The 21,115-nt window shown below is 36.1% G+C and overlaps 2 protein-coding genes across 5 annotated transcripts in view; one reads left to right on the top strand and one right to left on the bottom strand.

Moving 5' to 3' along the window:
* The window catches only part of si:dkeyp-97b10.3 (NACHT, LRR and PYD domains-containing protein 1a), a 39,660-nt gene extending 19,089 nt beyond the window's left edge, over positions 1 to 20,571 (bottom strand). For all 4 annotated transcript variants that reach the window (XM_067364813.1, XM_067364815.1, XM_067364812.1 and 1 more), the window contains exons 1-4: positions 20,421 to 20,571; positions 5,127 to 5,158; positions 2,279 to 2,311; positions 1,260 to 1,328 (exon numbers count right to left, since the gene is read on the bottom strand). In XM_067364813.1, the coding sequence (XP_067220914.1) occupies positions 1,260 to 1,328; positions 2,279 to 2,311; positions 5,127 to 5,158; positions 20,421 to 20,557 (271 nt within the window). In that variant the 5' untranslated portion in view covers positions 20,558 to 20,571. The remainder of the gene's footprint in view (positions 1 to 1,259; positions 1,329 to 2,278; positions 2,312 to 5,126; positions 5,159 to 20,420) is intronic.
* LOC137005159 (GTPase IMAP family member 7-like) lies at positions 10,412 to 13,426 on the top strand. The gene is made up of 2 exons (XM_067365965.1): positions 10,412 to 10,418; positions 12,501 to 13,426. The coding sequence occupies exons 1-2, from the start codon at positions 10,412 to 10,414 to the stop codon at positions 13,310 to 13,312; spliced, it is 819 nt and encodes a 272-aa protein (XP_067222066.1). The 3' UTR covers positions 13,313 to 13,426.
* Positions 20,572 to 21,115: the final 544 nt, after the last annotated feature.

The following is a 21,115-nucleotide window of genomic DNA, read 5'->3' as shown; positions in this document are numbered from 1 at the left end:
GTTAGGGAGGTGACCAAGAACCCGATGGTCACTCTGACAGAGCTCCAGTGGAGAGAGGAGAACCTTCCAGAAGAACAACCATCTCTGCAGCACTCCACCAATCAGGGCTGTATGGTAAAGCGGCCAGACGGAAGCCACTCCACAGTAAAAGTCACATGACAGCCCGTCTGGAGGACTCTCAGACCATGAGAAACACAATTCTCCTGTCTGATGAAACACAGATTGAACTCTTTGGCCTGAATAGCAAGCGCCATGTCTGGAGGAAACCAGGCACCGCTCATCATCTGGCCAATCCCATCTCTACAGTGAAGCATGGTGGTGGCAGCGTCATGATGTTTTTCAGCGGCAGGAACTGGGAGACTAGACAGGATCGAGAGAAAGATGAATGCAGCAATGTACAGAGACATCCTTGATGAAAACCTGCTCCAGACAGCTCTGGACCTCAGACTGGGGTGAAGGTTCATCTTCCAACAGGACAATGACCCTAAACACACAGCCAAGATAACAAAGAAGTGGCTACAGGACAACTCCGTGAATGTTCTTGAGTGGCCCAGCCAGAGATTTGAACCCAATTGAACATCTCTGGAGAGATCTGAAAATGGCTGTGCACTGACGCTCCTCATCCAACCTGATGGAGCTTGAGAGGTCCTGCAAAGAAGAATGGGAGAAACTGCCCAAAAATAGGTTACTATTCATACTCAAAAAGACTTGAGGCTGTAATTGGTGCCAAACGTGCTTCAACAAAGTATTGAGCAAAGGCTGTGAATTCTTATGTACATGTGATTATTTTCATTTTTTATTTTTAATTAATTTGCAAAGATTTCAAACAAACTTCTTTCATGTTGTCATTATGGCGTATTGTTTGTTCCCTTTTGGAATAAGGCTGTAACATAATAAAATGTGGAAAAAGTGAAGCGCTGTGAATACTTTCTGGATGCACAGTATATATATTAGGCTTTAGTACTGCTTTCAGTGCACTTCATCTTCTGCTTTAAAGCAGCGAGGCACTGTAGAAACACTGGCTATGTTTCCATGCAACCAAATAATGCTTAGGCAATCGGATTGATGGCGTAATCAGACTCAAATCTTTCATGTAAACACCTTAATCTGATTGAGCTCCATCTGAATGAAATTTCAATCGGATTGGAAGTGCTCGTTTATTCCTTTTCTAATCCGATTGAGAGGACATGTATACACTTGATCGGATTGAAAACCAAAAAAGCATCAGAAAAGATTATATATAGAGAGCAAATCTCAACCTGACTCTTTTTCCCCTTCCTCTTCATGGGCCTCCTCTTCCTCTGAGCTCTCCTCAGCTGACGTATCATCTGAACAAACACATGCACATCGTACAATATAGTGTCATGCATGTTTCTTTGAGAAAAACTCAATCAGTGAAGGCCTCGTCTTCATATGGTGTGCAGCAGGTTTGAATGTTTATGAGAATGAGTAGATGACAAACTTGTTTAAAATGTTTAACTTTTTGAACAAGTCATCACTGTTGCATGTGATGTCATGAACGACAGTCCTAAATTGTTTCTGGTTTCGGGCTGGTTGACTTGCTAGTTAGTTTCTACAACAATGCATTGTAGTTATGTCGGATGCTCTGTTTAGTCCCTGTTTCTATGAAGCCACTCCTTCTGAAAAGCATAATGTGCTCTGATTGGTCGGCTTGAGCAGTGTGTTGTGATTGGTGTTTGGGAAATGTCCCGCCCCTTACCATAACCGCCAGTTTCAACACACTACTAACTAACTCAACCAGCCCCTTTATTCTGCATATATTCATATTTAAATGAGGAATATTGTGAAGAAAACTCAAGATGGAGTTCAGAAACACTGATATAGAGAAGAACTCTTTGTGCTTTAGATGTATATATGGTATATATGTTATGAAAAACAACAGAATGACCAGAATAAAACACATGAGATGGCAAGACCTCAGGAGATTATGGTGCACATTTCCTCCAGTTCTGATCACAATGACAGGAAATGTTGGGTAGAGGTTATAGTTGCTGAAGCACTAAACACACACACAGAATCCAAGGGTTGACGTAATGTTTCCACCCTGCACACTCGATGTTTAACAAGGTATCAAAACATATCATTTTTGTGTGATGTGTCTTCTGGTGTGACTTAAGTTGAAGGGAAGGGAAGATGAAACTTTTATGACCAGTTTATGCAGAATCTCAGGTAAACACAAAAGCTGCACTGATTCTTGTATTTCAGTGTGTTTCATGCTGTCGAGAAGCAGATTTGACTTTTAAATGAACTCACGTACCTGAACTGCTGTGGGAACTTTCAGCAGGATGATCTGTTTAAACACAAAACAGGAACATTACAACAACTTAGATGCTTAATGTGGTCCAGACAACATCATATTGTGAGTTTCTGATGATTAAACCAATCGCCTTCATTAAACTTAAACTTTTAATTTCAATGAACTCACTTGTAACTTACGTTTTTAAGTTAAACCAACTATTCTTTTTTTACAGTGAAGCTTTAAGAAGGGTCCATGAACTAATGATCTTAACCAAACCGCAACATCATACACATTCATTCACAAGAGAACGTTTAAAGAGAAAATAACCAGCAGTCACGCTAAATGTACTTTAGGTATTCTGATCCTTTCTGTGACCACGTGAGGTCGCCATTCTGTTTTCTATTTTATTTTTTATGTGACTCTTATTATTGAGCCTGGTTTTCCTGTTTCCTGTTGTGATGGTTAGCACCTGTGTGTTCCTGTGTGTTGGTTTGTTGATGATCTCTACTCCTCACTCCTTGATTTTTAGTGTTTTCACATGTAAATGGAGTTGCTTTTGAGATCAAAACTTCATGTGATTGTTAAATACTGCATGGTAATATGGTTAATGAAGATAATGAACAACTTAAAATAATAAAATAATTATATTATGTAAAATAATTTAATTCAAACACTAAAAAACAGGTTAAGATGTGTGAGCAACATCACCTCCATTCATTCATCCATCCGTGAATATAAAGCAAAGCCACTGATTTCTCTGAGTAAGACGTAGATAAACAGCACTTCACATTCACAGCGCTGATTCATTCAGGCGCTCTGTCTTTACTTTCCCCGGGAAACACCCTCCTGCTACTAATAGATACAGAGCGACACTTTGCTTTCTCATAAAGTATCACTTCACTTTTAGTCATTTGTAATAGTTATTTGGAATCACATAAATGCACAAAGGGAGAGTTGGAGAGCTACTATCAGTACTGACAAATGATGGTTATGAGCTGTTAAATATGTGCCTCTGATATAAACACACACTTGTTAGCAAACTAAAACCACACATTTTCCTTACTTGAAATAAAAAAACATAATAATAATTTAACTTGATATACTAAAATAAACTGAAATAAAAACTGAATAAAAGTTATATTTACAGTTGCAAGAAAAAGTATGGGAACCTCTTGCAGAATCTGTGAAAATGAATAATTTTAACAAAATCAGAGAGATCATACAAAATGCATGTTATTATTATTATTTTTAAAAATGTTTTAAAATGTAGGGGTGATATTTAATGCACATTTAACATTTGTTCCCCATGTTCAGAACGCTGTAAAGACATCATTCTTTCATCTAAAAATATCACCAGATTGTGTCCTATGCTGTCACTTCCTGTGGCTGAAAAGCTGATCAATATCTTTGTGTTTTCTGGCATTGATTATTGTAGCGCTTTGCTGGTCGTGTCTCAAATGCTGCAGCTGGTTCAAAATTTCTTTCTGGAACCAGGACAAGGGATCCATCACTCCAGTCTTGGAGTCTTCATCGGCTCCTGTCAGGTTTCGGGTGGATTTTAAGGTTCTCATGCTTACTTCTAAAGCTTTGACTGGTTTGACTCTCTCTGAACGTTTAGCCCCTACACACCTGTGCGTGCTCTCCGCTCTTCAGAAGCCTTTTAATCGTCCCAGATACCCGTTTGAAGTCTATGGGTGATAGGGCGTTTTCTTCAGTCGCTCCAAGACTTTGGAATTCCTTGTGATGAGCATTTATGGTTATGGTTTCTCTAGATCAGACTCTTATTCCTCGTCTGGGATCATGTAGAGCTCTTTGAAGCTGCACTGAAACCCGTTGAACCCCAGTGAAGTCCACTATATGGAGAAAAATCCTGGAATGATTTCCTCAAAAACCTTCATTTCTTTTCCACTGAAGAAAGAAAGACATGAACATCTTGGATGACATTGGAGGAGAGTAAATTATCAGGAAATTTTAATTCTGAAGTGAACTAATGCTTTAAAGTTTATTTCTTTTGGGTAGCTTTTACTTGATTATATTGAAATTGTTAAATTTCTCATTTACTTGTTTTTGATAGTTTGTTCTTATTTGGTGTGTGTTTTTTATATCTCACTTATTTTAAAGTATCGTTTGTATAATTATATGTTTTCTTTTTTCTTCTTCTGTGAAGTGCTTTGAGATGCTACTTTTTAAAGGCGCTATAGAAAATAAAGTTTATTATTATAATTATCATTTATTTAGTACTGTCCTGAGTAATATACTTCACATAAAAGATGTTTATACATAGTTGACAAGAAAAAAACAGCTTCAAAAGTATGTGAATTCTTAACACTGTGTGTGGTCACCTGACTGTGTATTTTGTATCTCTCTTATTTTGTTAAAATTATTCACATTTTCACAGATTCTACAAGTGGTTCACAAACTTTTTCGTGCAACTGTAAATATGAAAAAACAATAACTAATAAAAATGACAAAAACACAATAAAACAAATGAAAATGAACATATAAAAAAATGAAACTTTATTTAAAGAAAATGCAATAAAAACTACAATAGTTCCTGAATGACAGTGAAATGACACGGCAGCTGAGCTGATGGAGTGTGTGTGTGTGTGTGTGTGTGTGTGTGTGTGTGTGTGTGTGTGTGTGTGTGTGTGTGTGTGTGTGTGTGTGTGTGTGTGTGTGTGTGTGTGTGTGTGTGTGTGTGCGTGCGTGTGTGTGTGTGTGTGTGTGTGTGTGTGTGTGTGTGTGAGGTTATGATGACCTCTGCTGGAGAATGTGTTACACTGTTTTACACTCTATGTCCTTCTCTCTGTTCAAGCTTAATAAAATGAATGTGATTTGAGTTGGGATGCTGAACACATTCACTCACCCTTCAGGTCTGATGGCGAAACTTCTCCATTCCTGAAAAGAACAAATAAACTATGTGTGAATATCAAACACAGTTCATAAAGATATGTGCTCAAATTTGGATATTTGAGAAATGCCGTGTGGTAAAGTAGACAGACGTGAGGAGATGTAATTCACAACTTCCAGTGGGACAACAGAGAAAGAAAATTCAATAATAACTTTGCTACCAATGGGAAGCTGCAATCTTGACCTTCCCATTAGCATTGACCTTCACTTATGGAAATGCACACAACAGCGCACTCGTGTCCTGAGAGGATTCTGTGAACTTTTGTCACGCCATTCTCTTGTAATGTAATGCAAACACAGTGCTGCCGTGACTCTGACCGTCAGCTGACGCCTGCTGCTGAGCTCCAGAGACGGACACGCTACAGACCGCATGCTCCAGAGAAACAAGCACTTTCAGTGTGAACTCGTGTTTTTGCGGCAGCTCCGTATGTTTCTATGGCACTGCGGTCGAAGAGTAATTAGCTGCTGAAGTGGATTTATTGATATCATAAAGTCATACAGATGTCACAACAAAGGTCATTTAGACCGGGAAACTTAAAATGAGCGCTTCATTCATAAATGTGCAAGATCTCCATGAACAGAAGTCCCAATAATCAATGTCCATTACATTGTTTTGCAACATTTTTAAAGAGGACAAATTATGTCCTTTTGGTTTGATTGGTCGACTGGAGCAGTGTGTTGTGATTGGTGTTTAGGAAATGTCCCGCCCCTTACCAAAACTGAGAGAAACTAAAGGCCTGTCTAAATACCCATGACTACTTGAAGACATGACGAGGTGAAAGATGCACATTACAAATACAATAAAATATGCAAATGAGATAAAAAGCTTTATTTTTTCACAGTAAGTGTATTTAATAGTCGTATTCTAGAAATAAATGATATATACACTGAAGTTATTCAGAGAAGAGCAGATCTCATATACAGACAAGCATCTGTGCTGCATGAAGCTGGTTGAACGTACTCTGAGTTGAAATCCAGCCTGGTTTAGATCAGGATCAACTGTTGCACAACACTCTTTATAAACTTTCTCTGTCAATTCAGGTTTAATCCAGAGTTTGCAAAGTGCATGCACACTGTAAAAAAAATCCCGTTGTTTCTACGGAAAAATACCGGCAGCTGTGGTTACCAGAACAATACTGTAAAAATGACATCAAACCGCAAACATACTTACGGAGTTACATGTGAATTTTACATTTAAAATCTGTTAAATTTACGGTAAAATAACATATTTCATTAACTGATATAATGTTAATTTACCAACCTAATGAAGTACTAATATCTGTTTTGTATCTTTATAATACACTGACAGTCACCAAACACAGTGGTGATGAGAGTCACATGATGAATCAAAGCTCATCACAAGCTGAGGAGGACAACACTAATATATAGAAGGTGCACAAAGTGTCATTCACACACACACTAAACACCATCATGGTAACATGCATGACATTTTAAAAATGCAATAAACATTAATTTAACAACATTAGATGTAACATAAAACCCTAATGTACATAACTGATTAGAAAAAAATGAGAAAAACTAAGAAGAAACAGAGTTATTTCAACGAAAATATATCAAATGTGAAGTGTCACGCAGGGAATTGTGGGAATGTCAATTTACGGTTTTTCACTGTAAATTTTACAATGAATTGTTATTTTTACTTCCAAAAACTGTGAATTTAACAGTATTTTACCATAAAATTACATTAAATGTACCGTTAGATCTATTACAGTTATTCACCGTATATAGTACGGAAACTTTCTGTAAATCAATTGACGTTTTTTCACCACAGCATTTTTACAGTCTTTTACTGCTAAAATCACGGTCATTTTTTACAGTGCACCTGAAAGTGTGACACGTGCGGCAAACAGCCAATCACACAGAACGTCAGTTTGATTCATTTCTCCCGAGAGAGCCGCGCAATTCATGTCTCTTCTGAAGATTAAGAGTTGGTTATGAAAAATATGAAATTAAACGCATTTACAAAGCAGGAATAAAAAAGTCTGAGAAGAAAATATCTAATTCATGACAGAAATTTCATTTTTGGGTGAACTAACCCTTTAAGAAATATCACACGAAGATATCAGTATAAGTTTAATGGAGTCCCGGTGCTCCAACATGCTTCTGTTGCGTTGTTTTCACCCTCTAATGAGTCTGAGAAATATGCGTTTACAACAAAAAAAGCACAGCCGCTAACTGAACACAAATATGTTAATTTCACGTGCTCATAACTTCAGATCCTAGAAAATGCATATCATTATTTAAAGCAGATCAGATTCTCACAATTAACATGAATCCAAAATCAAAATAATATATTGCGTTGCTCACAAGATATTACTCACGGAATGATTTAACATACTTGGCTAAAAACACGTCTCTCATCTCTCCGGGATGCAGTGTATAAATAGGTATAAGTTTAGAATCTCATCTTTTTAATGCATCTTTTTAAACGAGTGCTGAGAAGAGCCTCTAAACCGGAGTTTACAACCCGTGGGCGCCATCTAGCTGCGAAAAAATGAATAACACTTTATTCAACCATACTTTATGCAATCACCACAAAATTTGAACCAGATGCAGCTTATTTTTCTTATTGCCTTCATGAGTTATTCCAAGTCAAATTAAAAAAAAGAAAAATTATTTTAAACAAATTACATTTTTTTTTGCCTTTTATCAGCAGTTTCTCAGCATGAAAATGCCCAAAAATGTAATGTAATGCGTTCTATCAAATTAGATTAGATTAGATTAACTTTATTAATCCCCGAAGGGAAATTCACATGCCACAGCAAGCTCAACACACAGAATAATAAATAGAATAGAAATACAAAAAAAAAAAAAAATTACAAACAATTACAACAAATTGTGCACAATAACCTGAGCAACTACATTATACACTGCACCACATTGGTTTAGTTTTGAGCATATAAAGTACACATTCCACATCAATACACAATCAGATTTCTAACAATTATCTTGTATAGCACTGGTTGTAAAATCTAATGGCTGTTGGTAAACAGGACCTTCTGTAACGTTCCTTATAACACCTAGGTTGAATTAATCTTGAACTAAAAGAACTCTCGCAAGCATGAACTAAATCATAAAGAGGATGGCATTCATGATTCATCATGTTAATCAGTTTGTCAGTCATCCTAACCTGAGCTATGTCATCTATAGTGGGAAACACACACCCCACAACCGAACCTGCTTTCTTAATTAGCTTATTAAGTTTGTTTTTCTCCCTCTCCACAAGTCCTCCTCCCCAGCAGGTAACGCCATACAAGATCACAGATGACACAACAGAGGCATAGAAAGTCTTCAACAATGCTTGACATACACCAAAGGATCTAAGTCTCCTTAATAAATGAATACGACTCTGACCTTTTTTTATAGATTTGAGTTGTGTTGTCAGACCAGTCAAGCTTATTGTTCAGATATACACCCAAGTACTTATATGATGTGACAATCTCAATATCTGACTCGTATAAATTCACTGGCATAGCGTGATACGGATGTCTGCCAAAGTCAACCACAATTTCCTTGGTCTTGCTAACATTTAGCCTAAGAGATTTTATCTCACACCAATCTGCAAAGTTCTTTAGAAGTTCCCTGTATTCACTCTCATCATTATCTTTTATACAACCCACAGTTACAGAATCATCAGAAAATTTTTGAAGATGGCAATTCTTGGAATTATATTGAAAATCAGATGTATAGAAAGTAAATAAAAATGGTGCCAAAACCGTTCCTTGAGGTACACCAGTGCTACACTTAACTACTTGAGACACACAGTTTTTTTCCCTTACATACTGTGGTCTGTTTAAGAGATAGTCAGTTAGCCAGCTGACCATACTGTGGTGTAATCCGGCATTTTCTAACTTATTCCTAAGTAAAGCAGGTTGAATAGTGTTGAAAGCACTAGAGAAGTCAAAAAATGTAATTCTGACAACATTACCAGAGGTCTCTAAATGACTTAAAGATCTGTTTAAAAGATAGATAATTGCATCATCAACACCAATGGCAGTTTTATAAGCAAATTGCAATTTATCATCAAAAGCACATAGTAACTGCTTAATATAGTTTAAAACCAACCTCTCAAACACCTTCATCAACTGGGCCGTTAGGGCTATCGGCCTGTAATGTGCAAATTCAGTAGGGTTAGTTTTCTTAGGAACTGGTACAATACATGATGTCTTCCATAACACAGGTATCCTTTCCAGACGCAGACTTAAATTAAAAATATAGTGAGGTATAAATGATACCAATCTTTTGACTCTCCTTGAGTTATGAGTCTCTACTTTTGTGTGTTGCTCAGAAAAAAAATTGTAAAAAAAAAACATTCAGGTTTTAAAGGGTTAAACAGTCAGTGTAAATGATCTAAATCAATGACCCTTCCTCTGCATTGCAATTTTGTTGATACTGATTTAATTTGATTGGTAACAGCCCTTTTGTGTCTTATTATAAATTAATTTGATCACATTTATGAAATTGACACAAAAGATGATGCATATGCATATAATTAATAAAAAAAAAAATTGAATTGTAAAGGTGAAAATGCCCATAAAAAGGTAAAAATCAATTGAAATGTATTTGAAAAAATCATTTCTGTCACTGCTATCACAATAACACACTTGTCAAATTATTATTGTTAAAATCACAGAAAATATCAAAATATATTTTTTTGTCTATATCGTACAACCCCTAGGTAAACCTTCACAAGTTTAGTATTGATGAATCATTTATACCTCAGTATTTTATGTTCTTTCACTGCAAGTAACTGAGCTGACATTATGTTTACCTCGCAGGCATAGTTTCATGGCTCTGATTTAGAAGGAATTTGCTGTGAAAATGAGGGTGTGACGTTCAGAAGCAGAAGGTGTGAAAACGCACAGAACTGGTCATTCTGGTAATTCCTGTAGCTCGTCTGTATTGTCATTCAAGAGTGTTTTGAGCAGCGAAACTGTTCACTGATACACATCAGATGGTGTTTGTGTTTATAGTAGCTTTTGTTATTTAGTCAGCTTCTCAAACCTGTCCTGGGACCCTCACCACTGCACTGCCTTATCTAACACACCTGATTCAACTCATCAGCCAATGAATCGGGTGTGTCTGATGAGGGAGACATACCAAATGTGCAGTGGTGAGGGTCCCAGCACAGGCTTGAGAACCACTGAGACCGGATAAGACATCATCAATACAACATAACTTCAGACATTAAAGCACCTCAGTTGAAGACAGGACAAGAACATGGGAGGTAAGAAACTACATCTTTAAAAAATATGCTTTTAATTGAATTCTAAAATTATTCTATTTGTTCTAAAACACAATTTTGAAGTGTTTTTTTTTAATTGTGAACAATTGCAAGTGTTTCCATATTTAATAAGAAAAGTTTTTAACTTAAGGTCACACTACCTCTCTTAAAGGTACAGCTCACCCAAAAAAATTAAAATTCAGTTATCATGATGTTTCAAAACTGTTTGACTTTAGTTCTGCTGTCGAACATAAAAAATTATATTTTGACAAATGTTCCATTTTTTTTCCCCCTATGATTAAAATCATTGGGGTTCAATGTTTTTTAAGATTTAAAAACATAATATAAGTCTTTAGATTTTATTAAAATAATAATTTCTCAAATAGCTTCTGAGACTAGTAATTACGACATTTTATGGCACAATTTCAACTTTTTTTATGATATTGTCAACTTTTGTAATCATTTTGACTTTTCATAATTTTGACTGTCTTTTAATTGATTTAATTCAACTTTTTATGAGATTTGAGATGTCAGTTAATTTTTTTATGTCATTATTTATCATAACTTCATTTTTTTTTATCAATTTCACTCTAATATTTACCTAAAATGTATGCCTTAATATGTCATAATTCTGACTTTTTATGCCATAATAATGAGTTTGACATAATTTTGATATTTCATTGCATAAATTATGACTTTTGATGTCATCAATATGACTTAGTAGGCATGTGACGGTATCAGATTTTCATGTTGCGATTAATTGCTGAAGCTCATGATATTGAAATAAGTTGCAAAAAAAAAAAAAAAAGTGTTGTCATAGTATAACAGGTTCTTGAATGTTTAAATATTATTGTATTTAAACATTCAAGAACTCTGAATGTTTAAATACAATAATACAGTACACAAAAGATATATAAAGTAACATTTTCAAACAGATTAAAGTGCAAAAGAATTGGGCTATAAAGAACATCAGGAAACACTTTATAATAAGATCTCATTATTTAATGCATTAACTAAGATTGAGCAACAGCTACATTTGTTACAGAAAGTGTTATTTATTGTTAATGTTAGTTTAGAAACACAACTGATCATTGTTAGTTTTATCTCAGGTCCATTAAATAAGTTCTTTTGATTTTAGTAATATTTAACAGTAGACATGTGCTGATATTTGGTAATGCGATATATGCACAATATTGTTATCGTGGCCACTTCAAAATACCGTAAATAATAATTTATTACCAATTATTAATATTTTTATAATGCATATAAAAATACTTTACCCATAAATTGTATAAAATTGCATTAACTAAGTTTGAGCAATAGCTACATTTGTTACAGAAAGTATTATTTTTTGTTAATTTCCGGGGTAACCACTGCATTTCTGCAGTTCCATCAGCGCCCTCTGCTGTCAGAGAGTGAACGTGCACTTTCATTCAGCGCGTCTCCTTCACTCGTTCAGTCATGTGCTTCTCGTTGGGCTTGATTACATTTGAGCGCGTGTCCCTTTGACGCAGAATACAGCGGTGTTGTGCATTTATATGGAAAATATTCTTATATGCATTATAAAAATTTTAATAATTGGTAATAAATTATTATTTACGGTATTTTTAAGTGCCTGCGATAACAATATAGTGCTTATTTATTATCGTGATATATCGCATTACTGAATATCATCATAAGTCTATGACTTAGTACGCCATAATTGCAGTTTTTATCTCATAATCATGAGCATATTCCAGGGGTGGCCAACTCTGGTCCTGGAGAGCCTCAGTCCTGCAGAGTTTAGCTCCAACCCTGATAAAAACTCACCTGCCTATAGCTTTCCAGCAACCTTCAAACCTTGATTAGCTTGTTCAGGTGTGTTTGATTAGGGTTGGAGCTGAACTCTGCAGGACTGTGGCAATCCAGGACAGAGGTTAACCAACCCTGGCATAATCAAAAGAGTGATTTTTTTTTTCTTATGTGGCAGAAATGGGTTTCCATATTATGGTTATATGTTTAAGAAATAATTAAGATCTGTAGACCTCATAGTTTATTACTAGAATAGTAAATTAATTTACTAACAACAGCATATTTCTCAAACAGCTTCTAAATCTCAACCTGAGAAAAGGATTGTGCTTCTTGGGAAAACCGGAGATGGCAAAAGTAGCGCCGGGAATACGATTCTAAAACAGCAAGTCTTCAAGAGTAAAGCTTCACCCGAGTCTGTGACGGCTGAATGTGTCAGTGCAGAACGGAAGATCGATGGCAAAAATATAACCGTTATTGACACTCCTGGACTCCTTGACACCGCTCTGGATGAGGAGACCATCAAATCCGAGATCATTAGATCCGTGATCGAAAGCTCTCCAGGTCCAGACATGTTCATCATCGTCCTGAAGGTCGAGAGATACACGGGACAAGAAATGGAGATTGTGGATAAAATCGTGGAGTATTGTGGAGAAGATACCTTTAATCATTCAGTGGTTTTATTCACTCACGGCGAACAGCTGGAAGGTCAAACCATCAAGGAATTTGTGAAGATGAGTCCGAAGCTGCAGGAGCTTGTTGATAAATGTGGAGGCTGCAGTCACGTCATCGACAGTAAATACTGGAAAAACCGGAAAAATGGATACAGGAGCAACAGGGTTCAGGTGAAAAATCTGATGGAGACCATCGAGCAGAAGCTAACCGGCTGCTACACCAATGAGCTGCTTCAGATAGTGGAGGAAGAGATTCAAGAGGAGATGAAGAACGTAGACGAGGTCAATGTGTTGCCAGAAGAGAAGCGAGAACAAGCGAAAAAGATTGTGTACACAAATCTTCAAATTCGGCTTGCAGCAGTGACCACAGAGACACTGGCCCGTGCTTTTCTGGGCATCGCTGAGGCAGTGGCATTCGTGGTGTCTTTACTGTAAGCCGCCAATGTTGACAGCGGCAATGTTGATCATGGCAGTCGTGGGGGCAGGGATTGTTGCCACAGGGGCCGCAGCTCTAGCCGGAGTGATCAGACGAGGAATTACTGGATAACGCAGCAGACGAGGCGATTCTGGGTGTGACACAATAAACAACTAGGCATGTGACGGTATCAAATTTTCATGTTGCGATTAATTGCTGAAGGTTTTATCACGGCATACGGTATTATCACGGTATTGTAAGTTGCAAAAAAAGTGTTGTCAGTTTAACAGGTTTAAGAACTCTTTTTCTTATAAAAAAAAACTTTGAACATTTAAATACAATAAAGCAGTACACAAATTATAAAGTAAAATGTTTCAAACAGATTAAAGTGCTTATAAAGAACAACAGGTAACACTATATAAGGTCTCATTATTTAATGTTAGTTAATGTATCAACTAAGATTAAGAATGTAATATTAGTTAAAAAACACAACTGATCATTGTTAGTTTTAGGTCCATTAAATAATAATTACAACTTTCGATTTTAGCAATGTTAATTAACTATAAATTAACATTAACTGAGATTAATAAATGCCATTTTAAATGCTAATAAATGCTATAATAAAAGTATTTTTTTATTGTCAGTTTGGTAATAATGAATTAACATGTTAACTAATGAAGCCTTAGGTCATCAAGTGTTACTGAACAATAACAAATAATCAGAACATTTCTAATTATTAGAGCATGTTGTAGTCCAGATTAAAATATAAAAATGTGTAAGTTTGAAAATAAATAGCCTATTAAGTCTTTAAATATTTGGTGCTGTGATGAACAACATTGAGATTACAAAAAAATGAATGGCTGTTTGAAGCATTTTAAAACTTTACTAGCGCAGTTGGTTTGTTTATGGGGTTTCCGGGGTAACCGCTGCATTTCTGCCGTTCCATCAGCGCCCTCTGCTGTCAGAGAGTGAACGTGCACTTTCATTCAGCACGTCTCTTTTGCCTCGTCCAAATACCCACACTTGCGTTCTTGGCCACTTGAGAGCTCATGCACGCGACAGGAAGTAAGTGTGCAAGACTGTCCCATGTCTTAAAAAAGCCCAAGTGCAATGCCCTTAATGCACACTTTCCTGAATACCACTTCTGAGCGATATTCAACGCTAAGTATTCTTGAACTCACATGCCCCGAAATCGCAAGATGTCAAGGAAAACATATGACTGTAAGTTAAATTAATTATATGTTACATATAATTTGGTAGTAAAATATAAAGTGTTGCGCATTTTATTGATGCAAAGATGAGTAGGCTGTGAGTATTTTGTACAAAATTTGCAACTGCTTTTTATCACTCAAAGAAGCACTACAATTTTAAAAGTGTCTTCTGTTTGTTACATAGCGACCACTGAACAGACATTTAGAAGTGTATTGAAAATAATAAAATAATAACAATAATAATAATAAAGCAGTAAACGCTTGCATGTTTTGCAAGACTAAACATGTGTCCCATCTGGGCAATCACAAGTTCTACACACTTGCAGTCTTCAGCCCACTTGAACACAAAATACAGGAAAAACGTCATGTAAGTAGACAAGTGGTCAAGAGCAAAGACCGCAAGTGTGGGTATTTGGACAAGGCTTTTCACTCGTTCTGCCGTGTGCTTCTCACGCACAACGGGTTTGTTTACATAGTGTGTGTGTCTCTTTGACGCTGCATACAGCGGTGTTGTGCATTTTATACGGCTGTGAAAAGAATAGTTTATTGAATTCTCTGAATCGAAAATCGAGTCGAGATTCGAAATTGAAAATCAAATTGAGAATCGAAAATTCGAAATGGAATCAAATTGGGACATCTGAATCGATACCCAGCCATGTGCTCTCCTGTCTATTGTCATCTTGTTACCTGATTTTTGGTTCGTTTGCTCCACCTGTCCTCCCTCGTTACACTCTTTGTTTGCTCCCTATTTGTTCTCCTTGTGTTTGCAGTCCTGTGTCAGATCATCATTCAGTGCTCCCTCATGTGATGTCTCCCTGTCCCAAGTAAAGTCACCCTTTTTTCCCCTTTGGGGTAGTTTTGTTTGCTTTATTTTATTAGTAAATAAAGTCCATTGTTTTCTGCACCAAGTCACTTCATCCCTCATTCCCAACCTTGACATTTATGGAGTATATAGTAGTCAACATTTGATGTGGATCAAGAAAGTTCATCAAAGTTGTCCTAAGAAGAAGATTTTTGAACAACTTTGATGAAAAGCTTTGATCCACTTCAAATGTTGACTACTATATTATATCATCATTGTTGTATGTGCTTTATCATTCTTTCTAAACAATGCATGGGGATTTGTTTTTAATTTTCTTTATTATATGAACATGAAGTCCCATTATACTATTTATTATTATAAGTGCTGGTTTAATTGCACATTAATTAGAATTATAATATCTAGTAATAAACTATTTTAAAGAATTATTTATAAGGTGTAGTGAAAAGGCACAGAATTATACACAGAAAAAAGAAATTAAACCCTGATATAACAACAGCAGGTTAGCACTTCTTACTAGTGGTCCACAGATTTGTGTTCAGCTCCTGATGGTCACTCACGGCCCTTATTTGAGGCAGTGCCAGCCCGTTTAAAATGCCCTGACGTGCCTCTGCCCGTCACATGAGATACAATCACAGGAAACGATGCAGTGCCAGCATCACATTATCACTTCACCACTCCCTCCAGTCACACAAACACTGAACACTGTCAAGGGCCGCGTGTCCTGGAGAATTATGATGATTCACACTAAAAAAGACCAAAGTATGTCAACAAACTGTCATCTGAAGTGCACGCAGCAGCACCGAGCTTCATGAAGCGTGTCATCAGCGCTGCGGGCGGCTGTTTGCACATCAGAGCTCTGACCTCAGGCTAGAGGAACAAACCGCACACAACACACAAGAGCAACTACTGCAGGCTTCACTGCCTGAACCAACTTAAAAATAACAGCAGAAACTATAATTCAAGTAAAAGCAGCAGAGAGATCCAGAAGAGCACACATGCACTCATCATTTAAAAACAGTGACTTTCAATTCAACACAAATGATCTGATAATGGATCTCATCCTGAGGATTTCTTCACCCTCAATATGGTCCACCACTAGTCAGCGGGCCACTCTAGTGACAGCATTCCTCCCTCATCCCAACTCTTCCTTATTTTGAACACTTCCGAGCGAGGATCATTTTTTGAGTCCAAGCGCTCAGATTACATTGAAGTGCATCATTCTGTATGGAATGATATTCCGGACTATTTTCTAAAGAAACTGCAAATTGTTTTTGCAATTGCGTTTTCCATATGGGGATGCATAAACTGTGACATAATCCAAATGCAATTGTAAATATTGCATTACCGTTTGGGTTTTCACTGTCGTGAACGCACAGTGACTGGCAAATTTCAAATGGAAAAGCAGTATACAGTGTACACTACAGTACATGTTTTCATATCATTATAAAGTAATTTGTTTGTTGACTACACGCTGCATTAGCGGAGAACAGTAGTATGTTTGCTGGCGACGCTGAGAGGATGATAAAATTAGTAGTAACTCAAGCGGTTAAAACAATGTGACAAAAACAGCAACTGCTTAATGTCATGATTGTTACCATTCATTTGCAGTAGTTTATATCCATTTGTTCGCTGTTATGCATCATTATCCAGCGAAGTTGCATATTTAAACTGTATTCTCATCATGCAGCGACAGAAGCATAACAAATCAGAAATGTATTCGATTTCAGTTCTGTTTTTATTGGTGCTGTAACACATATTTTCACTAGATAATCATCAAGTTTTCTAAAATAGAGGCAAATCATGTGTGAGAGTATACATATAATAGACCCATGCTATGCCTTTGTGTGTAAAGGTGGTAAGTTTTAAGCATGACTGTTATGAAATGGTAACACTTTACAATAAGAGTCCATTTGTAACATTAAATAAGGTTAATAAATGTATTGTTCATTTTTACTTTCAACATTTACATTTTAACATTTTAAAGTTGCCTCTTACATTAGTTATAATGCACTATGAATTAACATGAACGATCAATGTATAATTAATATATTAGTATTTTTTTATTTAAAACACAATAAACATTTAGCATTTTTTAAATTCAAAGAAACAAAATGTAAGAAAGTTAAAACTGAACACAATCTTGCTGCTCAAACTGTGTAGAACAATTTTTAATAATATTTTTTTGCTCCTTTTGTATTTTACATTTACTTGTACTTTTACTTTTAATACTTAAGTATGTTTAATATATAAAAAAATATTTTCATACTTAAATACAAAAAAATCACATACTTTTACTCAAGTAACATTCTAAACAGTGACTTTAACTTCTACCAAAGTCATTTTTTGGTAAGATATCTATACTTTTACCCAAGTATGTTTTTTTTAAGTACTTTATACACCACTGATTAAGTGCAAATTTTTGTCTGTAAAGCCACTATTTATTATATTTTGTGAAGACTTGAAGTATTACTTGTATACATTATCTACCTCCAGCAATGTTAAGTCCTTAAAATCGATATCATTGTGTGCATCTCATAATATTGGTTCTTTCCTATAATGTACAGTTGACAGTATGCTGTGTGACCTTTTACCTGGCTGTTAAAATGTGCCTTTTGAGGCACCTTTACTTAATATAATGTAATTTATATTTTCTTTCTTTTTATATTTAATATTACCCCTGCCCTGTATGGTTTTTTTTTTTTTCTTCTTCTTTCTTTATTTTACTTTTTGTTTTGTTTGTGATTTTGATGTTAATAGGGTTGTATATTTTTGTATACTTATTGATAAACCTAATAAAAAAAAAAAAGAAATATCATGCAAATGCTTTGAACAATGGATGCTCACGCATATGGCAAGTTGACGACAGTTCATACTCTACAGATTTCCTCTTACTCAGAAGTCATTAGTTTTGGACAGGTTAAATGAGTTTGTCACCTTGATGAACAGCAGCATCAGTAATGTTGTCTTAAATAAAAAACTATGTCTTAAAAAGTTTGGAGTGTCTATTTACACTAAGTGCCAATGCTATTTACACTAGCTTCGCCCACCACTGTCTGGTTGAGCCACTCAAGCTTTAAAAAAGTAGTGCAAAACTTCACATCAGTAGAGCAGACCTGGCTTATGTCGCAATCAACGCGGGTTCGAATCCGCCTTTTGCCAAGCTCATTTATTTTAAAGGTGCCGTAGAATGTCTTTTCAAAAGATGTAATATAAGTCTAAGGTGTCCCCTGAATGTGTTTGTGAAGTTTCAGCTCAAAATACCCCATAGATTCTTTTTTATTAATTTTTTTAACTGCCTATTTTGGGGCATCATTAACTATGCACCGATTCAGGCTGCGGCCCCTTTAAATCTCTCGCTCCCCACCCCCGAGCTCTCGACTATAATACAGTGCATAAACAAAGTTCACACAGCTAATATAACCCTTAAATGGATCTTTACAAAGTGTTCGTCATGCATGCTGCATGTCTAATCGCGTAAGTATTGTATTTATTTGGATGTTTACATTGATTCTGAATGAGTTTGATAGCGCTCCGTGGCTAAAGCTAACATTACACACTGTTGGAGAGATTTATAAAGAATGAAGTTGTGTTTATGAATTATACAGACTGCAAGTGTTTAAAAATGAAAATAGCAACGGCTCTTGTCTCCGTGAATACAGTAAGAAACGATGGTAACTTTAACCACATTTAACAGTACATTAGCAACATGCTAACGAAACATTTAGAAAGACAATTTACAAATATCACTAAAAATATCATGTTATCATGGATCATGTCAGTTATTATTGCTCCATCTGCCATTTTTTACTATTGTTCTTGCTTGCTTACCTAGTCTGATGATTCAGCTGTGCACAGATCCAGACGTTAATACTGGCTGCCCTTGTGTAATGCCTTGAACATGAGCTGGCATATGCAAATATTGGGGGCGTACATATTAATGATCCCGACTGTTACGTAACAGTCGGTGTTATGTTGAGATTCGCCTGTTCTTCTAAGGTCTTTTAAACAAATGAGATTTATATAAGAAGGAGGAAACAATGGAGTTTGAAACTCACTGTATGTCATTTCCATGTACTGAACTCTTGTTATTCAACTATGCCAAGATAAATTCATTTTTTGATTCTAGGGCACCTTTAAAATAAAAATTAAAATAATGTTCAAACCAGTGTTTAATAATATTAAAAGTGTTTATTTGGTAGGGTTTTTATTTTCGCAATAAGGCAGCATCCATTTAATCATTTTAATAAATACAATCATTTACACTCTATGATATTATTGCATCCTGTTAATGTACAAAAACACTGAGGTGCAAATAGTATCTGCCAATATAAAGTATAGATAGCAACTAATTACTATTTAAAAATATTACTATTTTCACCTAGTGTAAAAACATTAGCATATCGCTAAGAAAATGCTATTGTCACTTAATGTAAATAGAATATATTTCTTTTTCACTTTATGCAAATAACATCTATCGCTAAGTGTAAACAGCAGCTGCCTAAAAAGTTTGGTTGAATGGATTTAAATGAACGGACAGAACTAGATTTCAATAAAACTGTTGTAACTGTTTTGAGACCCCTGGTCCAGGGGTTCTTCATAAATCCTAAATATTACTCATAAACTGAATTTATAAACATCTGCCTTTAATCCAATCAGGTAGTGTTACTGGCCAACCTACGTCACATTATTATTAATATTCATAACTCGAGCCTTTTCCATAGTACTACATTCGCATCCAAGGCTCGCTTGCTACATTATAAGCACGATTTGTCTTGATCATCCAGAACTTTCCTTCTAATTATCTGAAATAAATGAAACACAACATGGCGCTTCACTGTGACACGATCACTTTAAATGATGTTGACGCGATGCGCTCGTGCAGTGATCGCTCATTTCAGATATAGTGCATTAATGAGAGTGATCTGTTGAGAATTATTAATGCTTTGTTATTGCACGGTTATTACTGTTATTACTGTGCTACTTTCGGTTTTGCGCGACAGCGCGCTCTCTTTGTTTACGTCGAGCGCGTGCAGCAGTAGCGCGAGCCCTGCACAGAAAGATGAAGATGATGATGGTGTTAAAGCAGATACTCACCCATCGTTCAGCTGTGTGGTTTCTCCATAATGTGCCATGTGCGCGACCATTATTCGCGCGCCCACAGCTGTCGATCCGCGCGCCAAGTGATATCTGCTATGAGAAACTATAACCCAGTCAACGCTGAGCCCATTCATGCACGCTGACACTGATCCTTACACACACACACACACACACACACACACACACACACTCACTGGTGTTTCCGTGACTGGCAGCAGCAGGAAGTGGCGGGAACCAAAGCTTGTTTACAGCAAATGTCCATTACAACAGAAGCCTTTGAAGGCAGAGATTAAATTAATAAAACAACATTATTGTTTAATGTGTTCAATGAAATAATACTAAAAAAAAGACGTTATATGAGTTATGCAAAGCCACGCTGGTTTAACAGCAGGGTCTGGGGACCTCTGGAGGCCAGTGAAGGTCTAGGGTAGAGATGAGCGCTTTCAGTGTTTGTGTTTGTGTCTCTCAGACTATAGGCTGTCATTCACCACACTTATCTGCTACAGATGGACACTGCTAGGATGTTTAGTTTAGAAGTCAAATGTTATCTCTAAATAAGTGTCAAGTACTAGTGCTGTTACTAGAACCTATGTAGGGAGAGTGGGGTAAGATGAGTTTTTTGCACTTATGTTGTCCTCAAAATAAGGGAAAATGAGGCAGAAGCACAATGAAAGTATTTAAAGTACTTTCAG

The sequence above is a fragment of the Chanodichthys erythropterus genome, chromosome 17 (assembly GCF_024489055.1).
Source record: "Chanodichthys erythropterus isolate Z2021 chromosome 17, ASM2448905v1, whole genome shotgun sequence".
Classification (NCBI taxonomy): domain Eukaryota; kingdom Metazoa; phylum Chordata; class Actinopteri; order Cypriniformes; family Xenocyprididae; genus Chanodichthys; species Chanodichthys erythropterus.
Note: the sequence above shows the minus strand (reverse complement) of the source record. Positions and strands in the feature narration are given on the sequence as shown.